This window comes from Poeciliopsis prolifica, unplaced genomic scaffold (genome assembly GCF_027474105.1).
Source record: "Poeciliopsis prolifica strain line A6 unplaced genomic scaffold, Auburn_PproV2 SCAFFOLD001, whole genome shotgun sequence".
Taxonomy (NCBI): domain Eukaryota; kingdom Metazoa; phylum Chordata; class Actinopteri; order Cyprinodontiformes; family Poeciliidae; genus Poeciliopsis; species Poeciliopsis prolifica.
Genome location: NW_026562376.1, coordinates 25,377,886 through 25,398,566, shown reverse-complemented (window position 1 = coordinate 25,398,566; position 20,681 = coordinate 25,377,886). Strand labels below are relative to the sequence as shown.

At 42.7% G+C, this 20,681-nt stretch overlaps 1 protein-coding gene across 1 annotated transcript; it reads left to right on the top strand.

Annotated features, from left to right (window-relative positions):
* The first annotated feature begins 14,190 nt into the window (after positions 1–14,190).
* Positions 14,191–19,538, top strand: dusp6 (dual specificity phosphatase 6). The gene is made up of 3 exons (XM_055038458.1): positions 14,191–15,163; positions 15,351–15,794; positions 17,941–19,538. Exons 1-3 carry the CDS (start codon positions 14,761–14,763, stop codon positions 18,252–18,254), a joined length of 1,161 nt encoding a protein of 386 aa, XP_054894433.1. The 5' UTR covers positions 14,191–14,760; the 3' UTR covers positions 18,255–19,538.
* The last annotated feature ends 1,143 nt before the right edge of the window (positions 19,539–20,681 follow it).

Genomic DNA, 20,681 nt, shown 5'->3' with positions numbered 1-20,681 from the left:
ACTGTAACCCAGCCGCTCCATCTTAAAGGGGTGGTGTTATGCAAAATCTATTTTTTGTGGGATTTATGTCATGTGTTGTTCCTTCATCAAAAGCGTAGCCTTAGTGTTGCTTTGATTTATGATTGCATCTTTTGAAAATCCTTGAATCTCTGGGATGCCTCAATGTCTGCCTCACACAGCTCCTCCAGACTAGTGGCAGCAGCATTTAGTAAACACCCGGTGAAAATGCATTTCTGCAGAGATTACCATAGAAACAATTACTAGTAAACAGGATCATGGAAAAAGTACACAGAGCCCAGAACCCATGAGTCAAACGGGCCAACACCAAGTTCTCTGAGACCTGCATCATTTACTCCATCCAATTCCACCTACTGGTCACTGTTGGTTTCAAAATAGACAGCACTCTTGAATTTTATTTTTTTTTTAAAGGTAACCACTGAATTTTCCAAATACAAATAAACAATTAGATGTGAATGTCCATCTAAACTCTTAAACTTATAAAACTTATAAACTTATAAGTTTACTCTAAGTTGCGGGGGACATAAACCCCCACAACATTTCTCCAATCCATCCTGACGTGTTGTAGGCATCTGTCTGTGTGATGGAAACTTCTGATCTTCAGTGGAAGATACTGTCAGCACTCAGCCTTCCGCATCTCAAGAGCTTTGTGCTTAAGCGGCATTAGTGCAACTAAGGCTGTGCAGCCAGGCACGAGACCCATTGGCACCTGGCCCTATGCAGGGCTGATTGGATTGTAGAAGCCAGGAAATGTCGACCAAGGCTACAGACAGACGGAAAGTGGGGGGGTTGGGCAGATGGAAATAAGGAAGGTCGAGAAGGTCAGAGAATGGGGGCTGAGGTGGGTGGGATGCACTAACAAGACCTACTTTGATTAGCTCCTGTGATGTCTCTAGCTGCGTCTCCATTAGCCTTAAAATTGAGCAAATTGAAAGTACAAAAATGTATTTGCTTCAATAGAAACGCTGCAATTGTTAAGTTCTGACATTAGCACCATCTAGACCAAGATTTGCGACCATTAGTAGTGAAAGCGCAGCTATTGATAGACTAGATGTAGTCGCACATAGACGTTTTTTATTTCAAATGTTCAACATGAAGCTGACGAGAGCTCAGTAAATATTTCCAGTGTCTCTCCTGGAATGCTTGCGGAACATATTTTTCGCGAGTCCTGCTGTCGCTCTATCTTATGGGATGTGGAGGAGTGCGGTGACAGTTGGTGGTGCAGGTTGCAGGGCGGTGATGGTGATAATCAGCAGTTGGCTCCGACCACCGGCGACTCTTAGCGTCTTGCGGCCGTCTGCTCACTGTCACAGTGTGTCAGTGTCACAGCTGCTGAAGAGCTGAAGGAAAATCTGGCCGTGGATTTAAACACGACATACATTCGCTGGGTGAGGCTTTAACTAATGAAAGTGACTAGAAAGGGATTTGTTGAAGGTCACCAAAATTTCAATTTAAGACCTTGATAACGTAGGAATAAATAATAGCAGCTATTTTGGACTAACCTTCACAATGAAAGAAGGAATCTTATGTTTCTTGGGAGATTTTATTTTTGTTTGCCACTAGTCATTGGTGGCCTTGCACTTTTCACTACTCTAGTAAGACTGGAATACTGAGAAAAGGATCTTTGATCATTCTTTGCAGGGAATTGGAATATTTTCTCCAGAAATATTATAATTTCTGGAGATGTAATGTTATTTGTGAGAGCCGGTTTCCTGAATGTTCTCATTTTCTTCCTGGTTCAACACAGCTGAATCAAATATTTCTTTAAACTTAATGTTTTTGTTTTGTTTTGTTTTTCAGGCTGAAAATCTATAAATATGTAGAAACTGACTATCTGAGAAGTATCTTAACTTAAACTTAAGACTCAGCACCAGAGTTTTCTAGAAAACTATTCAGATTTTATTTTGAGGTTTTAAAGGCTCTACGTTGAATATAAGAAATAAAGGCATGCTTTATTTATTTTTTTGTCAGCTACAAAAGTCCCTCTGCAGCAGGGACAGTTCTCCTGAGTCCTGTGTCCTCTCATGCTCTCCTCCTTCCTCAATAGGTTTTTCTTTTGAAATGTATGGACTGAAATCGCCATTGGAGAAAGTTGATTTTGTGTCTGGTGAAGCATGTTTGTCGTCAAAAAGATCATTTTATTCTCATCTAACCAATTCAGAGTCTCAGTCATGTTTAGCAAATTCCTTTGACCTTTCTCTAATATGCCTTACAATCAATTGGTAGGCATTAAGATATTATAAAGTGGTTGTTATGGAAACAGGCCAAAGTCAGTCCAGTGAGCTTTGGGTATTATTTAAACTCCCTTTGTATTTTACTTCAGTGTACATCCTCAATAAACATGGAGGACGCTATAAAAAGAAACCAAAAGCATGAGAGCGGGACAGTAGAGCAAGAAATGAATAAAAATAGGTGACCTGGTTAAATGAAGGACATTTTCTTCTGAATCAAACAGCTGGCTGAGCAGTGACATACATCAGTGGTTAAAAATGTATTTCAACAGAAACAAGCAGTTCGATTTTGGTCAAATAGCTAATGATTTGGCGTTTGAAGGAACGGCACAGGAAATGTAACATCCATTCAGTCCTTTGCGTTTAAACAGTGTCACTGAATTGATGATTGAAATTCATTGTTTTGCAGCTCTGTAATTAATAAGAACTTAAACTAACTGTTGTCTTTGCAGCTATTTGGTAAAGAACCGTACAAATTCCTCACCGTGTCAGACAAACACTCCTCAAAGGCATACATGTCGTCTGCAGCCACAAAAACTGGATAGTGGACCAGTTCAGGAGACACGTCGACGTTTCTGTCCAAGAACATTTCAGTATTAAAATACAGCGACAAATTTCTGACCAATCACACAACACTTTCCACAGCTCTGTGGAAATGGTTCCACCCGGGCCTGGTGTCATGAAGGGGAGGCGCAAGTCCAATTGCCAACATTTGACGCAATATTTGTCCAGCATTTAGGTCGATCAGAGCTGAGCTCAGCTCTTTAGTTGCAGTATGAGGAGCTTCAACAATAAACGGGTCAGGAGTGGCAGTAAGCAAGGGACCCACTAACATATGGTCATTGTTCTGATCTTTGTAACATCTACCTTTAAGAATAGAAACAAAACCTCCCAATGAATGTTTTCAAATACATACATTCATTAATCAACATACATTAATATTTATTCGCCAAAGGATAACTTTGACCATGTTTTATACAGAAACCAGTACTTCGCTCAGCTGTCTGGATCAATAATAAAACTTGTATGGCTCTTCATGTTAAACATTACATGAGCTTTTGTGCAGCCACAGGCAAATTCAGAACCATGAATGAATTCCAACAACAGAGTTCCATTTTGTTTGGAAGGCGCTAATAAAGAGGTTTATGATTAAACTGCCAGCTCATAAAAGCGGGTGTTAGGGGACATGCAGTGGTTTATAACAGGATTTCCTTCACCAGGTTGATCCAAAGGTTGGCTGGAATGACGGATCCCGGCGTCGGAACAACTAAACGGAAACCAGCCGTTGGCTTTACTGGAGCTAATTAACCACTCTCTTTAAAAGCATGCTTGTTCGCTTTTAGGAGTCACTTTGTGCCGACTGAATTCCTTGAAGTTCATTTCTTCCCCTCCGCTCAGTTGGTCAAAGGTCGTCCCTTGTGCTGACTGTCTTGTTCTCATGGACTGACTCCAGACGTCAGAACAATAGTGGGCCACTGTGTGTTTCTGTGCGACTGAGTGACAACCTGGGTGGTCCGTCGCTGCCCTGGGCCGAGGCCGCTGAGGTTAAACCCAGTGCAGACAGTTCTTGTTTTGGTGCACAGAGCAAATCCTTAACCTTTTCCTAACATTTGGAGAGTACTAGAAATACTCCGAAGATTCATGTCAAGCACACTGGAGAGATATTTGGATAGCCTCTGTTTGCAGAGCAAAGAGTGGTTAAAACATAAAGTAGGACAAGCAGACACTCAGGATAACTTCCAGGAACCAGAATTTAGATAGAAGTTACCGAATAAATCTGCTTACAATTTGTTATAATTATAAGGTTTTGTCTTTTTGTTAAGTTCCGAAAATAAATATACCTAATGTAACACACCAGCTTTGGAAACAGCTGCCGTTTTTCAATATAAAGTTTTTTGCGCTGCCTTGGACCTGGTGGTTTTTCAGCCTTATGGAAATAGATGTATATCGCAAAACTGCTCTGAAAACACTTTTTGACATCACACAAGTCAAAAAGTAACACCCGTGGTCAACAGCCGTGTGTTACTGCAAAGAAGACCACAGGAAGTGGTAGGAATGAGGATGATGGAGTGTATTTGCTCTTTTTTTTCCAGACATTGTCCAGTTGACTCCACCAGAGCTCTCACAGCAACACACAGTTATCTGCAAGGCAGATTTCTGTATGAATTCATCCACACATGCTGTAGCTTTTATCTCTACCCAGAGTTCATAGAAGTTTGCTCCTTGTGGTTTATGCCAGTAACCAGATGCCGATAGTAATAACTGCAATAGTGACTTAATTACAAATGGGGGGCCTCCACGCTTCACACAACAGCCAGCAAATCTCCAACAAACAACCACATAATTACCCTCATCCTGCTTGATATCCCATCATCTCCGGCCCCTGGAAGAAGGGTGTCATTACCCATGATGCTTCTGGGCCTCTTTCCTTTCCCAGCGCTTTACCACATTCCTTTAATTCTTCAGCTCTCCTCGCATGGGGAGCTCCAGACCCCAAACATGGGTGGCTGCATGTCTCTGTTGGCATGCAGGACCGAAACAGCTGCAGCCGAGTAAAAGGGTCATGCCTGAACATGCACTTCTAACTGCTTTCCTCGTTGGGGGTTTTCAAGGAGAACAGATCACATGCTTTTTAAGGAGCTCACGGCTTTTACAGCAAGAAAATCCTCCCCAAGTGAGTTTGGTCGACAACAAACTGTCCATCTTTTTCAAACGTCTTGGTGTTTCAGTAGAAGTGAAAGGCCGATTACACAGTGAGTGGTAGATCAGGAGTATATTTACCAGAACCAGTCAGGTTTAATGAGACTTCAACCTTCTGTTTGAGATAAATTGTGCTCATTCCAAACACACAAACAGGAAGTCATAAAAACACCGATACAATCCTGTCAGTATGTCAGAGCTTACAGGGAGGATGTTTTGGCGCTCTTGGGATTTGAGAGACAAGCCCTTCAACAACAGTGTTTCTGTGTTTATGTCTTCCTGAATGTTTTTCAGGAAGCCTAGAGACTAATACAATGACCTCACACTGCTGTTGAGCATTGTTTGTGCTGCAGAATGCTCCAATTTTCCCCTTTCACCACTTCATTTCCTTCACTCTGCATCCACATGACAGTGCGCTAAAGTGTTCAAACTTTTTGCCCAAATGTTCTTTTTATTTATATTTTAACTATTCAACTGACTTTTTTAATGAAGCCTGTATATCATTAAAGATCCAAAATGTTTTTAGTTTAATTGCTAACCAATTAATCAATTAATTGCATGATAAATTAAAACAAACTCAATAATTTTGCTTTTGCAGGATTTATCATTTTTCTCTTTTCTCTTTCTTTCTACCAAAACCTGGATGATAAAATTCTTCAGGGAGGATTATTGGCCTCAACTAGTCCCTGTTTTTAAAGACGATTTTGTTATACTATATTATTCATTTTGTCCATTGTTTATGTTGTTTTTTTGTATTTATTTTGGATATTCAAAATGTCTTCCAGTTCCAGTGTTAAATGCCCACTGGAACTGAAAGGTCATTAATCTTTCACAATGTGCTCCTGCATCACTACACCATTACCAGTACATTACTTGAAAATGGTTTTGAAACACCAATATTATCATTTGTTGCGATAACTTAATATGGTTTTGTGCAGCAGAATTTTTTTATTGCTGCAGTCCTGGTTGCTGTAGCTGTGCAGAGTAAAAATATCCCAACAGAAATGAACGGAACCACTGACGACACTGAGGCACAACGATGGGGCCCCCATCATTGTGAAACCGTCTCCATCCGTGTCCTCCCCACCAGCGTTTCCTGTTTTCTTCGGGCTCTGACTCATGTGCTTCTGTTTGTTTGCGGAGCTGCTCTCTAAGGACGCCCCTCAGTGTGACACTTCCTGTTTTCACTCGCCTCGGAATTTCAACGTGCAAGACCGCAGAAATTCTCTGTTCGCTTCGTTCGGTGGATGAACACTTTGACATTTCCCTCTTCTGCTCTTCTGTGTCAGTTACTAGATATTTACCAGTTTACTGAAAACATAGTTTCAAATGGGATGCAGCCTCTAAACATCTCATGGAAAACATTTTTAACTGCAGGTCCTCATGTTGTGTTGTTGGACCTGTTGATCAAACCTCGATGCAATAAAATCTTTTCTCAGACGTTTCCAAGGAGGCCTGCCAATAGGGTTATGCAACTCAGGAGGATCATTGTTCACATGCTAAACATCCGATTCTGTTTTATAACAACACTGAGTGACGGGTCGACACGCCTCTGTTACCAAAACATGATGAGGATTGTTGTTGGTGTCGCTATCTGTTGCCTGCCAGTCTGTGTGACAGATCTGTGAAAGCGCTACCTTGCTAACTTTGAAACAGTTGTCATGTTTGTGTTTGGGACAGTTTAAAGTAAAACCCTTTATTATGGAAATGAAATGACTTTTATGTGTGAACCTGCTGGATAGTAACAAGATACGTAAAGCAGTTTTGGTTGGGTTAACTCAGGGGTGTCAAACTCCAGTCCTCAGGGGCTGCTGTCCTGCAGTTTTTAGATGTGCCACAGATACAAAAAACTCTTGAATGAAATGGTTTAATTACCTCCTCCTTGTGTAGATAAGATCTCCAGAGCCTTTCTAATGACCTAATTATTCTAGTCAGGGGTGGTGCAGCAGAGGCATATCTAAAATTTGCAGGACACCGGCCCTCGAGGACTGGAGTCAAGACCCCCGGGTTAACTGTGACTGGCTGGTCCACTTTTTTTTATTTTACACCACTTTACTCTCAGACATTAACTCTGTCTTCTGTGTCCTGGAGGAAGCAGAATCAGCTGGACAAGAGAATGTTGGACTCACCAGAGACACACAGAACTTTAAAAGAAGCTGTGCATCTAATATCAAGAAAAGTCCAATACACCTGACTGAGCTGTATTTTGTTATTCATAATAAAAGCACTGGTCTATGGGCAAAAAACATGTCTGGGATTTTTCAACTCTTTAAGGGTCATTTTGATGAGCTGAATTAGGTCAACTTTCTGACCTATGGAGCAACATGAGCATCAAATGCATGACTTGTTCTCTCATCTGGATCGGTTTGCTGAGAATCTGATCAATGAGTGATGAGCAGGAGGAGAGATTCCATCAGGACAGAAAAGAGACAGAGAATTTTACACAATGAAGACGTAATGTTCAATTTAATGTACTTAACATTAATAGTGTTTATTATTCAATTTACAGAAATCCAAATTTTCAACATTAATACACTCTATCAGAAAACTCTTTTTTTCTCCTAAAAACCTGATTGATAAAAATGGATGTTATTTTTGGATTCAGTGATGCAGAAAAATCCTAATTCAGTTGAAAAAACATTAGCAACGTTGCCTTGCTGCTGGGATCTCAAACTGCATTCTTCAAGGTCCTGCACCTTTTAGACGTCGCTCTGCTTCAACACACCTGGCTCTGATATGCGCTCATTAGCAGAGCTCTGTAGAGGTTGACTGAATGCTAGTGCGGCAGTTTCACCAATAAATTCAAGTGCGCAGGACAAGGAACACGTCTAAAAGTTTCAGGACTCTGGCCCTCAAGGAATGCGGTTGAGCCTACTGAAATGCAACAAGAAGGTCCTGAGTTTGGTGTGGTCCCACACGGTGTTTGCAAATTCTCCCCAAGCCTGGGAAGGTTTTCTCTGGATACTCTGGTTTCTTCCCCTAGTACAAAAACTTGATTCTTAATTGAATACTCTAAATTGTCATTGGGAGTGAGTGTGTGTTTCTGGTTGCTGGTCCAGTTACATGATAGACTAGAGACCAGTCGAGTGTGTTCCCTGCCTCTTGACCAATGATTGCAAGAGACCCATCACTTTTCAGATGACCAGATATTTGGCTAACAATGACATTAAACATAATTAGAAGAGTTATGTAATTAGAAGAGTTATGTCTCCAACAGAGACGCACACGTCTCTGTTGGAGGAATGTGGACATCCTGTGAGGAAGAGGAAGTCCTCTTAGTGGGTGTCACACAGATGAAGAATGCCTGTGTGGCGCTTTAATGAAGCTGAGTGAGCTGTCGCAGTGGCCCCTGGCCCCTCCTGTCTGCTCCAGGTCTCCCACACACACAGACGGTGGCAGGCTCACAGTGAGCAGATCCAGAGCAGAGACAAAGCGATGGAGGTGATAACACTGGAGCCACCATTGTCTCTACAGAGCCGAGTCTGGTTTGTACCAGTGTGTGTTTGTGTGTGTGTGTCTGGTGTTGTCACGAAACAAACTTGAAGGAGGCTCCCTGGAAACGAGAGCTTACACGTGGGTGCTTATATGTGTGTGTGTGTATTTGCTTCTCCTTCCAATTGAATCAGTGGAGCGCCATTTGTAAGTTTACAGTACAACAAACCCAACATGGACATTCTGCTTCCTGTTTCAGCACGTCTGTGCGCTGACCTCCAAACAAGAACCCGAAGCCAAGGAATGAGTCATCACGGGACCGGTGCTGCTGAGTGTGTGTTGCTGTGGTGCCCTGTCCAGATAAAATCGATGTGATAAAGAAGCATCCATGGACTTGTTATCTAGAAGCTGCTTCTGCTTTGTCCCTGCTGATTCAAGACTTTAAAAAATGACTCTCTATCTGTTTCTTTGTCTCCTGTAAATGCAAAAGTAAAGGCACTGTTATATAGAATTGACATTTTTGAAAACCTGCGACGTTACCTTCATTCTTTATTGCATGTTTGGCAATTCCTTTAATCTGCATGGCAACCATTCAATTGTCCAAAACGCTTGGGTGGACCTAGCACCGGCTTCGGGACGTAGCTCCTTCTCAGAGCTCCAGTTTCCACGCTCCCGGGCTTCCCCCTCTCAAGGCCCCCAGTCAACTCCTTCAGACTAGCCAGCAGCAATTGGCAAACACCTGAATGAACTGCACTTCTGCTGAGCTTGTTATATGTGCTACTTCTCAGGACAACACTGAGAAGTCCTGAGACTAGCATTGCTAAGGGGATTATAGAGGAGCCATATTGTGATGACTTCCTGAACACGAAGTATCAGGAGGAGCAAGAGTTTCTTAAAGAGACAAAGGCCCAATTTCAAGGCACTAAATTATGAAGTCAAATTTTTTTTAAGTCGTATTTGACATATATAGCATTTTCATAAGAACTGAAGGTAGCATAGTTACATGATTATGCTATAAAATGGCATGATGTGCCTGAAAAACATGTATTGAACCATTAAAACTGAGATCATGTTAGTGTTTCTTTAAGTAATTTGATTCTGATATATGCTTACAATACTGCAATAGTGTAAGTATTTACACAAAAATAATGTATTCCTATAAATGAATATGATAAATGAATTTATTCCATAAGCATACAGTGCCATAAAAAGTGTTTACCCCTGATGAATCCGTTTGGGATATTTTTTTCCCTTTTTCTTTCTTTTTTTTTTTTTTTAAATCAAACTAATAGTTAAGACTCCCAAACAAAACTAATCTGAGCAAACACAAAGAAGTTTGGACATTATGAATTTATTGATATCATGGAGAGGCTAACCAAAGCTGCTGAACTAATAACTACCAGCCTCAGCAGGAGCAGCTGCTGCCGACAGAGACTCTCTTTATATCACAGTGAAGGGATTTTAGTCTCCCCTTCTGTGTAGAAACATTTTCATTCAGAAGTACGACCTAATTCAAAACCTCCTAGTCTGATTTGATGTCAGCTTGACAGCAAAGCGTTCGTCATCCTAAGATCTAGTGCCACATGTGAGTCCAAACCTCCTATTTTAGGATTAGGAGGAAAGCATGGCGGCCAGGTAGTGATTGTTAGGGTTAGGATAGCAGGTCTTAAACATCATCACATCTGTACTTGTTATACAAAACTGGTGTGAGAATGTTTAAGATGTAAAAAGGAGACTTAGAGCTTGAACTGCCATTAGCTTGAAGCAGTGGTCAGTCATGTTCTCCTTACTCTGATTCGGTGCTTCGGTCTGTGAGTGCGCTTATTGTTCCTGCAGATCCAAGCGACTTTTCCAAAAAGCCGGCTCAGGTTCTGCCTGGCGCCTTTAGCGTGGGTGTTGTGCAATCGCTTTTCCTTCTTCTTTTGACTTGCAAGAACATTCAATACCTTGTTCCTCTTTCAAGTGCAAACACAGACTTCCTGTGCATCGTGTGTCTGACTTTCAGTGTTTTGAAACCTGTCCACGTATCCAGACTCTCCCTCATTGTCCGCCTCTGTCTGTCTCAGACGAGGAACACCATGAGAAGCCACATCCACTTCCTGAGTGTGTGTCATGTGCATCATGACACAGACACACACACGCACACACTTCCAGATCGCTCCAGATCATGATTAGTGCATGTTTGGGAGTCTTTGTTTGAGGACAAAGGCTTTTCCCATCTGAAATGAGCAGCTGGTAGTAAGGAAGCAAGGACAGGAGAGGATGGGGGGGTCAAAGAGATCTTTGAGGGTAAAGTGTGTGGTAGATGGACAAAGATGGACAAAAGGCGAGACGGTCTTCACATGAAGCTACAACGTATGACAACAGCAGAGATTTTCTAACTCCAACTTTTGTCACACTTCGACCACAACCCTCGTTGTAGTTTATTGACATTTTCTGTGATGAACCAACACAAAGTATTGCATAATTAGCAACTGGAAAGAAAGTTGCATGAAGAATCTGTTGAAAGAAAGACTTTATAATTTCAGAGGGAAATGAAAATTCAAAGCTTGAAAGAACAGCCACACAAAGAAGTTTTTGGGATTCAGGATGTGGTATGGAGCTATGGAACAGTCTGACTGTGGAATTAAAGTACGACAGTGCTAGGAGGTGTATGGTGCGGCATATTTATTAAACTTATTCATGAGTGCTTTTAATTCCATCTCTTATTTAATGGAAACAAAGCAATTGTTTTTTTTTGTCGATATTGAGTGTAATATTGAGAATATTTTGCATACATTCATAATGGAAATGTAGCCAGTGATGCACTGCTTTGTGTTGTGTCACAAAAAGTGTAAACGAATTCCTTTAAATGTTTGACTTGACATCATAAATTCAGTTTAAAGTACAAAGATATAAGGACCAATCGAGTTATCCACCAATATTTCATGCAACCTTCATGTAAAAACAACTGGTCTTCACATCAGTTTAGAAAATGTTTAGGAAGCATTGGTGGAAATGTTTGGTTTGAACTCTTTCAGTTGCTCTTCACACATTCGTTTCACAGCTTGAGATTTTGTTCTGGACAAGTCGTTTCACAGCTGGTGCCGTGACGAGGGGTGAGGGGCGGCGCGGGGTCAGATAAGTCTGAAGTTCAGAGGAAGCCAAATAATGTGCCAAAACGTACTCGGTGAAAATGGATGTGTTTTGTTAAAACCGCTGAGCAAAGATTTTTTAACTATTATTGTCTCTACACCATATAGAATGTGACGTGTTTTTTTTGTTTTGCCTTTTCCAAAAATATCTATCAACGATCAAAAGCACACAGTAGTACTGAGTTTCTACCAAATATTGGAAGGCTTCTAACTTCCTCTGATTCTCATGAAATATATAAAATTATGGCCGCTGATATTATCAACAATAACTCTGATTAACCTCATGCTGATGGGGAATGTTTCTCAGACCCACATAACCAGACTTCCCTAAAGAAAAAAACCCCAAAACAAACAAACTTTGAGTCATCAGTTGTCATAGCAGATTCAAAACATCCCCTGATGGGAACAAATTTCTTCACGGTCAGCACAAAGCGTTCTGAGGCAGACCGGCTCATTTTTGTATGCAGAGTTTTGGGGAAATTATAGTCAACGACTTTACAAAAGAGTGATGGATTCAACATGTTGGAATGAGACACAACTTTTTATGAACTGTGTGATGCTGCTGGAGCTCTGGTGGAGCCATAAAAAAAACCACACACACAAAACTCACGTGATGTGAAAAAAGTGTTTTTGTTGCAGTTTTGTGAAACATATCTATTTTATTTTTTTTTCTATTAAAACAGACCTAAAAAGAAAAAAATGATTTTTCAAAATTGCCAATTTTCAGTTTGCACAATTTTATGGCTTAAGGTAAATGCAGCTAGTGATCTACCCAACATGGCAGGTGTTTTATTTGGACAGCATCAGACTTCTATGGTGAATTTTCAGGCACCAGATTTCTTAGCAGAGTCCCAGAGGACAGAGGGTGGTGAGGGTGAGGGGATGAGAAACAAAGGATGAAAGAGGGCAAGAAAGAGGGGGCAGAGGGCAAAACAAGACGGGCAGACGTAGAAGAATAGGGTGAGAGGCAGGGAGGAGGGAGAAGGTAGAGATGAGAGTGAAAAGCAGAGCGTGAGCGGGAGCCACGGGGGCTGAAAGAGACCAGAATTCATTTGAAGGTGAATAGAAGCAGCTTGGTTTCATTCAGAGCGACTTCTGTCATGCCTGAGGAGATGGAGGTGGTGGGGGGCGACTAGAGGAGGGGCCAAAGGCCAATGTTAACTCTGGAGCCGCTGCACACTTCATATGCTAACAAAAGGCTAAGCCTCCAGCCTGGCTGCACAGCACAGCACAGCAGTCACGCCTCAGTTCAGAAGCTGTTGAATGTGTCTGGATACGGTGGAGCTGGTTTTACACTTTGAACATTTGAACTTAGTTCATATTTTGTCCAACTTTTTTTTTTTTTGTGGTTTTTGTAGCTGTCACTGAAAAACTTAGCAGTCCAGGTGAATTTTCTTCATTTTGTCACTAAACTGTTTGTTTTTACACTCACACGATGCCATACAAAGCTAAAATGGAAACATGTATGTAAAACGGGGGAAAAAGTAACCTATCAATTAATCTATTTGGATTTGTATATATAGGTTTTTTTCTCTCACATTGTCATGATACTTTTTTGCCAACTCTTTCTAACATCGTTTCATTTCATTGAGATTTGGGCCATTCATTTTTGAACAGGTCTGAAGTCCTCTTTGGCATTTCAATGCATCTTAATTCTTTTTCAGCCATTTTGTTGGGAATTTTCTGCAGTTTTTGAGATAATTGTAGTGTTTGAATCATGGCTCAGCTGTTGGGCAGATTTCCTTAAAGAGGCAGTATTGTTCAAGTTAACATAGTTTCTTGATAGTAATCAAGTACATGTTTTGTGTTAACTTCTTTTGTTAAAGAATGCCGTATATATCAAATATGACCTAAACAACATTGGGTCTCTGTCTCTTTTAGAAACTTCTGCTCTTTCTGAAACTCCACCAGTATGAGCAAACAATCTGCCCAATGGTCAAGCTTTTATAGAGCTGGTCTCACTTGCTGATAATCGGATTGACATTTTGTCTTTAAACCTGTTCATATCCCAGGCGGGCAACAGAAACGGCACACACAGCAGCATAAAGCTGCAATCTGAGCTGTAGCAATTATGGGGTCTGTGATATTTCAGTTTTTCTTTTGTCATAAATTAGCAAAAATGTCTACATTTCTGGGTTTTTTTCTTTCTGTCAAGATAGTTTACATGCACAAGAAATAATATGAACTGTTTTTATTTTAGCAAATGGATGCAATGAAACAGAAAATAAAAATTGAAAAAAAAATATTTATTTATTTATTTATTTATTTATTTATTCAGTCAGTACAGGTCTAACTCTGAAAAAAATATATCTGATTGGTGGGGGTCAGACTGCATCACCATTATAATGACCACAGTATTTTGTTGTCTTTTTTCCTCTCGGTCCCGGTTCTGCTCTCTCTCTCTCTCTCTCTCTCTCTCTCTCTCTCTCTCTCTCTCTCTCTCTCTCCTTCCTCCCTGCAGTTCTGATGTTTGTTTGTACTCGCTCCATCCGGAGCCGAAATTCCTCTCCGTTTTTGTGAATGACAAACTCATTAACAATTCATCAACACCGGGCCGCTCCATTCGGCCCCCGTTTCCAAGGCGACCGCTGCTGAGCCTCCTCCGATTGGTCGGCCGGCACGGCGTATCCAATCAGGTCGCTCCGTGTGTAGCCATTCAGCAGCCGGGCGCCGCAGTGAGAGCCCGACCAGCCTCTCAGGGTGAGCAGACTCGATTCACACCGAGCTGAGGCAGCAGAGGACGAAGGAAGGAAGAAAGGAAGGAAGGAAGGGAAACGAGCCGCATCCGCCAATCGACTTGGAGCTGGCCGTATGATCGCAGCTCCTCCACATCAACCGCAGTCTCAGACTGGATCTCTGCACATAAAGACGGCGGTGTGGAAGCTGCTGCGCCCGGACGGCGGAGTTATATAAGCGCAGAGGAAACGTCGGCTCGCTGCAGGGCCGCTGTGACTCATTGAGAAATAACTCGGGCTCTCCAGGCTGATGCATGAATGAGCGCTACTGAAGACTCCGCACAGTGAGGAAAGACGGACTGATAGTTTTCCGCAAGAGGCGAGCAGAGATATCTGCGTGGACAGAATATTATTATTCTTTTAAACTTTCTTTTTCCTCTTTTTAATATCGCATTCATTTATTCAATTGAACAGCGGTTTGGACAAAAAAAAGATTTTCTTTTTCTTTTGCCACTAAACTTCCTTCTTACTCCCCCTTCAAACCGCGGCGTTTCGCACTCCTGCTTATAAATGCTCGACAAGCTGAAACCCGTCATCCAGCTCGACTCGGTCATGGCGATCAGCAAGACGGTGGGCTGGCTCCGGGAGCAGCTGGAGACGCGCAGGGACGGCCTGCTGGTGATGGACTGCCGGGCCCAGGAGCTGTACGAGTCGTCGCACGTCGAGACGGCGATCAACGTGGCCATCCCGAGCCTGATGCTGCGCCGGCTCAAGAAGGGCAACCTGCCGGTGCGCTCGCTGCTCTCCGACGGGGAGGACCGCGAGAGCTTCGTGCGCCGCTGCAAGACGGACACCATCGTGCTGTACGACGAGTACAGCCGGGAGTGGAACGAGAACGTGGACGGGGGGTCTGTGTTGGGGCTGCTGCTGAGGAAGATGAAGGACGAGGGGTACAAGGCCTTCTACCTGGAGGGTGAGTTGAGCTTCATTCACATTTCCACTCTCATTTGTGCTGATTTGTTTGTGTAAACACGGGGAAACTCTGCAAGTTTTTCCATTGCACGTACAGGTTTGTGCATATTTTGCAAGCGTGCAAAACATGCAAATATGAACACTTGGAGCTGGTGTTCATCGGGACTCCTTTCCCCTTTTTTCTCCAGGCGGCTTCAGCAAATTCCAGTCAGAGTTTCCAGCCCTGTGCGAAACCAACCTGGACGGTTCCTCCAACAGCAGCAGCAGCAGCAGCTCTCCCACCGCGGCCCAGGTGCTGGGCCTCGGCGGCCTGCGCATCAGCTCGGACTCCTCCGACATCGAGTCGGACATCGACCCGAGCAGCGCCACGGACTCGGACGGCAGCCCGCTGTCCAACCCGCAGCCCTCCTTCCCCGTGGAGATCCTGCCGCACCTCTACCTGGGCTGCGCCAAGGACTCCACGAACCTGGACGTGCTGGAGGAGTACGGCATCAAGTACATCCTCAACGTGACGCCCAACCTGCCCAATCTGTTCGAGAACGCGGGGGAGTTTAAGTACAAGCAGATCCCCATCTCCGACCACTGGAGCCAGAACCTCTCGCAGTTCTTCCCGGAGGCCATCGGCTTCATCGGTAGGTGGATCCCGGCGGACATCTGGCTTGTCGGGCTGTTTTAGAGGCTGCTGGTGGGACTTGGCTAAACATTTTCAATAGAGATTATAGTGCAATGTATGTAATAAATCTCAACTAATCCAATTGAATGGAAAACTACATCCTGCAAAAATAATCAAAATTCTTCAAATCACATTTTTTTTGCTGCTAAATTATCGAATAGTTATAAGAGCTCAACAACAGATATTTGTTGTCTAAACAACAGACCGCTATTCAAATAACCTAAATAACAGTGTGTTAGAACTCTTTTTCCCCCCCCAACCTGCAGTCATATTATTTCTTAAGGCCAAAAATTGAATAACATTTTTTAACACATCAAAATCTATGTAATTAGTGGACATCCTACAGATTCTTTTTAGGGGGACAGAACAGAAAAAAGCCACTCAGTTTCACCAGAAAGGTTCTGCCATGTTGGCAACAGGTTGCAGAGAAACATAATCTATTGCCAGCTGGTGAAATGAACAACTTGTACATCATTTACCTAATTTACTGGCTAACTTTCTCAATGAGCAAAAGTATTTGAATAGACAGGAAAGATTGTTTGAATCCTGTTTACACAACAAGGAGTTGTTTTTCAATGGCAAAAGGCAAAATAAGACATTTACTGATGTGTGTGGAAAGTGGCTGAGGGCGATCAGATTGGCTAACCACATCTGACTCACAGCACACTTTTTTGAGCAACTGTTAGGACTGTAGGCTAAAAGAGTCATCATTTTAACAAGGGATGGGTTGGGATGGTCTGACATTCCAACAGTGAGTAAAAACACATCACCATTTTATGGTATTATTGCAAAAACCTACAACAAAAATGGCATCCGAACAGGCCTTTAAACCCAAAATAATGCTGAGATTTTAAAACCTTGGAAAAACTTGTCGTCAGTAACCAACCCATCACTCATTTCAAGACAAATAGCAGCCAAACTTAACCAGCCATAAAGATTGGAGGGAAGAAGACAATTCTCACATTTGCGAAACAACAACATGGAAAAAACGCAAAAGAAGAGCGACTGATTATTCAAAATAGATGTAAACACATCAGAGGAAGTAGAAATTGACTGTTAGGCAGCACAATCTTATCAATTCAATGTGATATGTCTTGTCACTCTCTGGAGGTTCTTAGGCTCACATTGAGCCATTGAGATGAGATGAGATGTCCTCAACTGTGGCTTTATCAGGCAGGAACACGCAGATTAAATGCACTGTGTTGAAGTGCTGGAGTGCCTCTGATGGTGCAATGGCTAAAATGCACTGTGTACAGAAATGATTTGACTTCAATGGGAGACGTTCTGGCCTATCTGTTGTCCTGGGGCTTGTGTAATTGCAGTACAAAGAGCAGCGTTGAAACAGGAGAATAGAGGAGAGGGGGAGGGAGAGCAAAGGGAGGGCGGTAATTCGAGCACAACAGGAAGGAAGTGGCATTGAAAGTAATCTAGGACATGGCATCAACTCTACCCCCCACCCCTCCCTATTTCTCTTCTTCCTCTGCATAACAAAAGGAGCCATTTACAGGGCCTGTTGACATCCTGTTTGCCTTGACAGGGTGCCCTCATGACTCTTACATTTACATGCTCAAATGGCACCATTGTCACACCAACCCTGGGCGAGCGGAAGAATGCTTTAATAGACTGTAATAGTCAATTTCCCAGCCGGCTATTCCAGGACAAAACAAGGGAAAACGTTGATTCGGTTTCTCTCCGGCGACTCCCAGTTGTTGACAGACAGTCGGGGGATTTTAAAAACTTTTCCATTCTTGGATGTGGGCCAGCTTGTGAACACAGTGCAGATCTCTATCACACGTTGTGCTGGGTGCGTCTGAAAGGACAGATAACAGCTTTAGTACATCATCACAATGTCCGGAAACATTTGAACACCCAACGTTTTGAACCACTGAACTGTAAGATGTTAAGAAAATCTAGATTTTAGTCACCCATCTAATTTTGCATTCAAGCAATTACTCACAACTGCAACAGTTGCGTACACTGAGATAGCAAGTGCAATGCCAGTTCAAGATATTGTACTGCTGGTTTGGTTTGGTTTTATGTAGAAGTTCTTGGAAAGATTCACAAGATACTGACTAAAACTCCTTTTCCTTTTCCCTTGTAACCAGATGAAGCTCGGGGTCAGAATTGCGGCGTCCTGGTCCACTGCTTGGCCGGCATCAGTCGCTCTGTGACCGTAACCGTGGCCTACCTGATGCAGAAGCTCAACCTGTCCATGAATGATGCCTACGACATCGTTAAGATGAAGAAGTCCAACATCTCTCCCAACTTCAACTTCATGGGCCAGCTCCTGGACTTTGAGCGCACCTTGGGCCTGAAGAGCCCGTGCGACAACCGCATGGCGCCGCCGAGCCAGCAGCTGTACTTCACCACCCCCACCAACCACAACGTCTTCCAGCTGGACCCCCTTCAGTCCACGTGAGGTTCCAAACATCAGTGCCTCTCTTCGCTGAGGGTGGGGAGGGGAGTGTAAGGCTACCACCCTGAATTCTCCTCTACTTGTTGAAAAAGTTGAAAAAAGTTTCTTGTTTTTCCGTCATCTGGTGTGCGGACCCGGCTCTGGATGATGCAGATGGTCTTTATTGGGGGGGCTCGACAGCTGCTGAGCGTGCTTACTGGAGTTGCCAGAATGGCTTGGCCAGTACACACCTACTGCTGTCTGAATGACGATGGACAGTTAAAATAACAGACTCATTTAAAGACTTTCTACAATCATATTTCTGTTGGACTCTTGCGGCATTTCCTGTTTTTCTTGTATCTGGGGAAAGTGAACGGTGATCTGGAGAAGCTGTACGTTCTGCTTCACAGATTCTAGGCTGGTGTGCCAAAGAGACACGATTGTTCAAACTGGACAGAAAACTTTTCTATGTTTGTTTTGGGGGTTGTCCCCCATGACCTGTGGGTGCATTGCACCCTTCATCTTCTGTGAAGACTCGCCTGTGTGGGGTTGAAGCACCCCAGCTTTTGAAGGCCACCCCTCGTACTGGACTGATTTTTACGCTTTTCAAACATTTATACTGTACATTGTGTTCATACCTGTAAGAGAAAGTACCTTTGGAAGTGGGTTCTGAAAAATTTGTTTCATATTCTAGTTTTCTGTAAGCAAACCAACCGCATATTGATCATTATTCTTACGTTAATTATGCCAAAAATCAATAGACTTTCCAAGAATTGTGCAGAAATGTGTACATTTGTAATATATTTATATACTCCATATTTGCTTTATGTATCATTTCAGCCAGCTGGCCTTTTTTGTTTTTTTGGGATTTTCTTTTGCACTCTCCCTCTCACAAAACACTTGTTGTCGTTTGCCTTACTTACTCTCACAGGGTTTGCTTCACTTTATCCTGAAGAGAATTACATTTTTTTCCCCATGCTTTGTCTATCTTAGAATCATCCGAGACCCTGATTAAATTTGCCAGATTTTTCTTTTTAGATAGCCAGAGTTGCGTGAGGGCCCACCCACTGTGCGTGGTACGGGTGGTTAAATCTGATGGGTGTTCAAAGCTTCTTCAGGGAAAACTCTTTGAAATACAGTAATGAATTGTCAGAAGTGAAACTCTTGGCTTAAAATAAGAAAGAAAAAAAAAACCCTGTTCCAGGAGGATGTTGCCATGTTGATGACCTCCCCCTGCCCTCCACCATGCTCCTCTGTTCTGAATGTAAAGGAAAGATAAGTTATTAATAAATTGCTATTTTGTCTATAGTTTCTGCCTCTTCTGCCTTTGTTTTTTCTTCTTCCACTAACATGTCTGTTGGTGTTTCGTCTGCTCGCACACTCACACGTTTATGTAAGTGTTTCCTCACAGCTGAGTGCTAACCAGCAGGCACGGTCACGACAACACAAACAGTTGCAGCGAATCACGAGGCCTTCCATCGAGCTCCAGCTCTCCATTAACTGACGCTTGAGACACTTTCTGTTTTTTTTTTCTTTTTGTTCCTTCTCCAGCGCCGGAAGAAGCATGCCCTGTGACATGACATGTTGATGTGAACGCCCTGTTCAACAACAACAAAAAACAACAACCTAACACACACCAAAAAAACACAGAGCTGCTGAACAGGTGCAAAGTGATTTAAGTCGATCTGGTTTTTCCAGGTGCCGGTTCGCTGTGAGTTCACCTCCTCCCGGAGGGCAGGGCCAAGTGCGTTCAGCTGTGAAAGGGAGCACAAAGTACCTAGATGTTGTGCTATTCGATAGCGAGAGCTGCGGGGTGTACCTGCCATGACCTGGAGCTTCTGGATAAGATGATATTCATGGTGCAGCCGAGGAGATTGCATTCTCACACCAGCAGTCAGTCACCTGTCTCGCGTCGCTGCACGTGCTTCACATTTCCAAACATGACTGCAGTGTGCATGCACAGCCTTGGAACTTTTTTTTCTTCTTCTTCATTTTAGCAGGATGGAATGCCATTGAGATTAAAAACCTTTTTTTTTTTCAAGGGAGCTGTGGTCCAGAGGCACGAACAAATGCAGCACAAAAAGTGAGAGCTGTAAAAAAATTTGGTACATGTCATCGAATTGGCTTCATTAATTTTTTTTAGTTTGGTTGTAAAAACACTAGTGCTGTATTCACATCAGCCGTGTTTAGTTCACTTTGATTGAACTCTAGTTAGTTTGCGAGGAGAATCCGGTTTGTTTGGAGCAGTGTGAGGGCGTAACTTAACTCCAAAAGAAGAGAGAAAGAAGCAACAAGTTGTGTGAGCGAAAAGTTTAAGTAATTTTGTATTTATCCTGTCAAAACCTCAAACTCTAATATTCTGTACCTCGTGCGGTTGGTTGAAAACATTTAAAGGGAATTGAGATAGCAGTAGAGAAAAGAAAGAATCACAGAGAGAACAGAAGTAAGCTT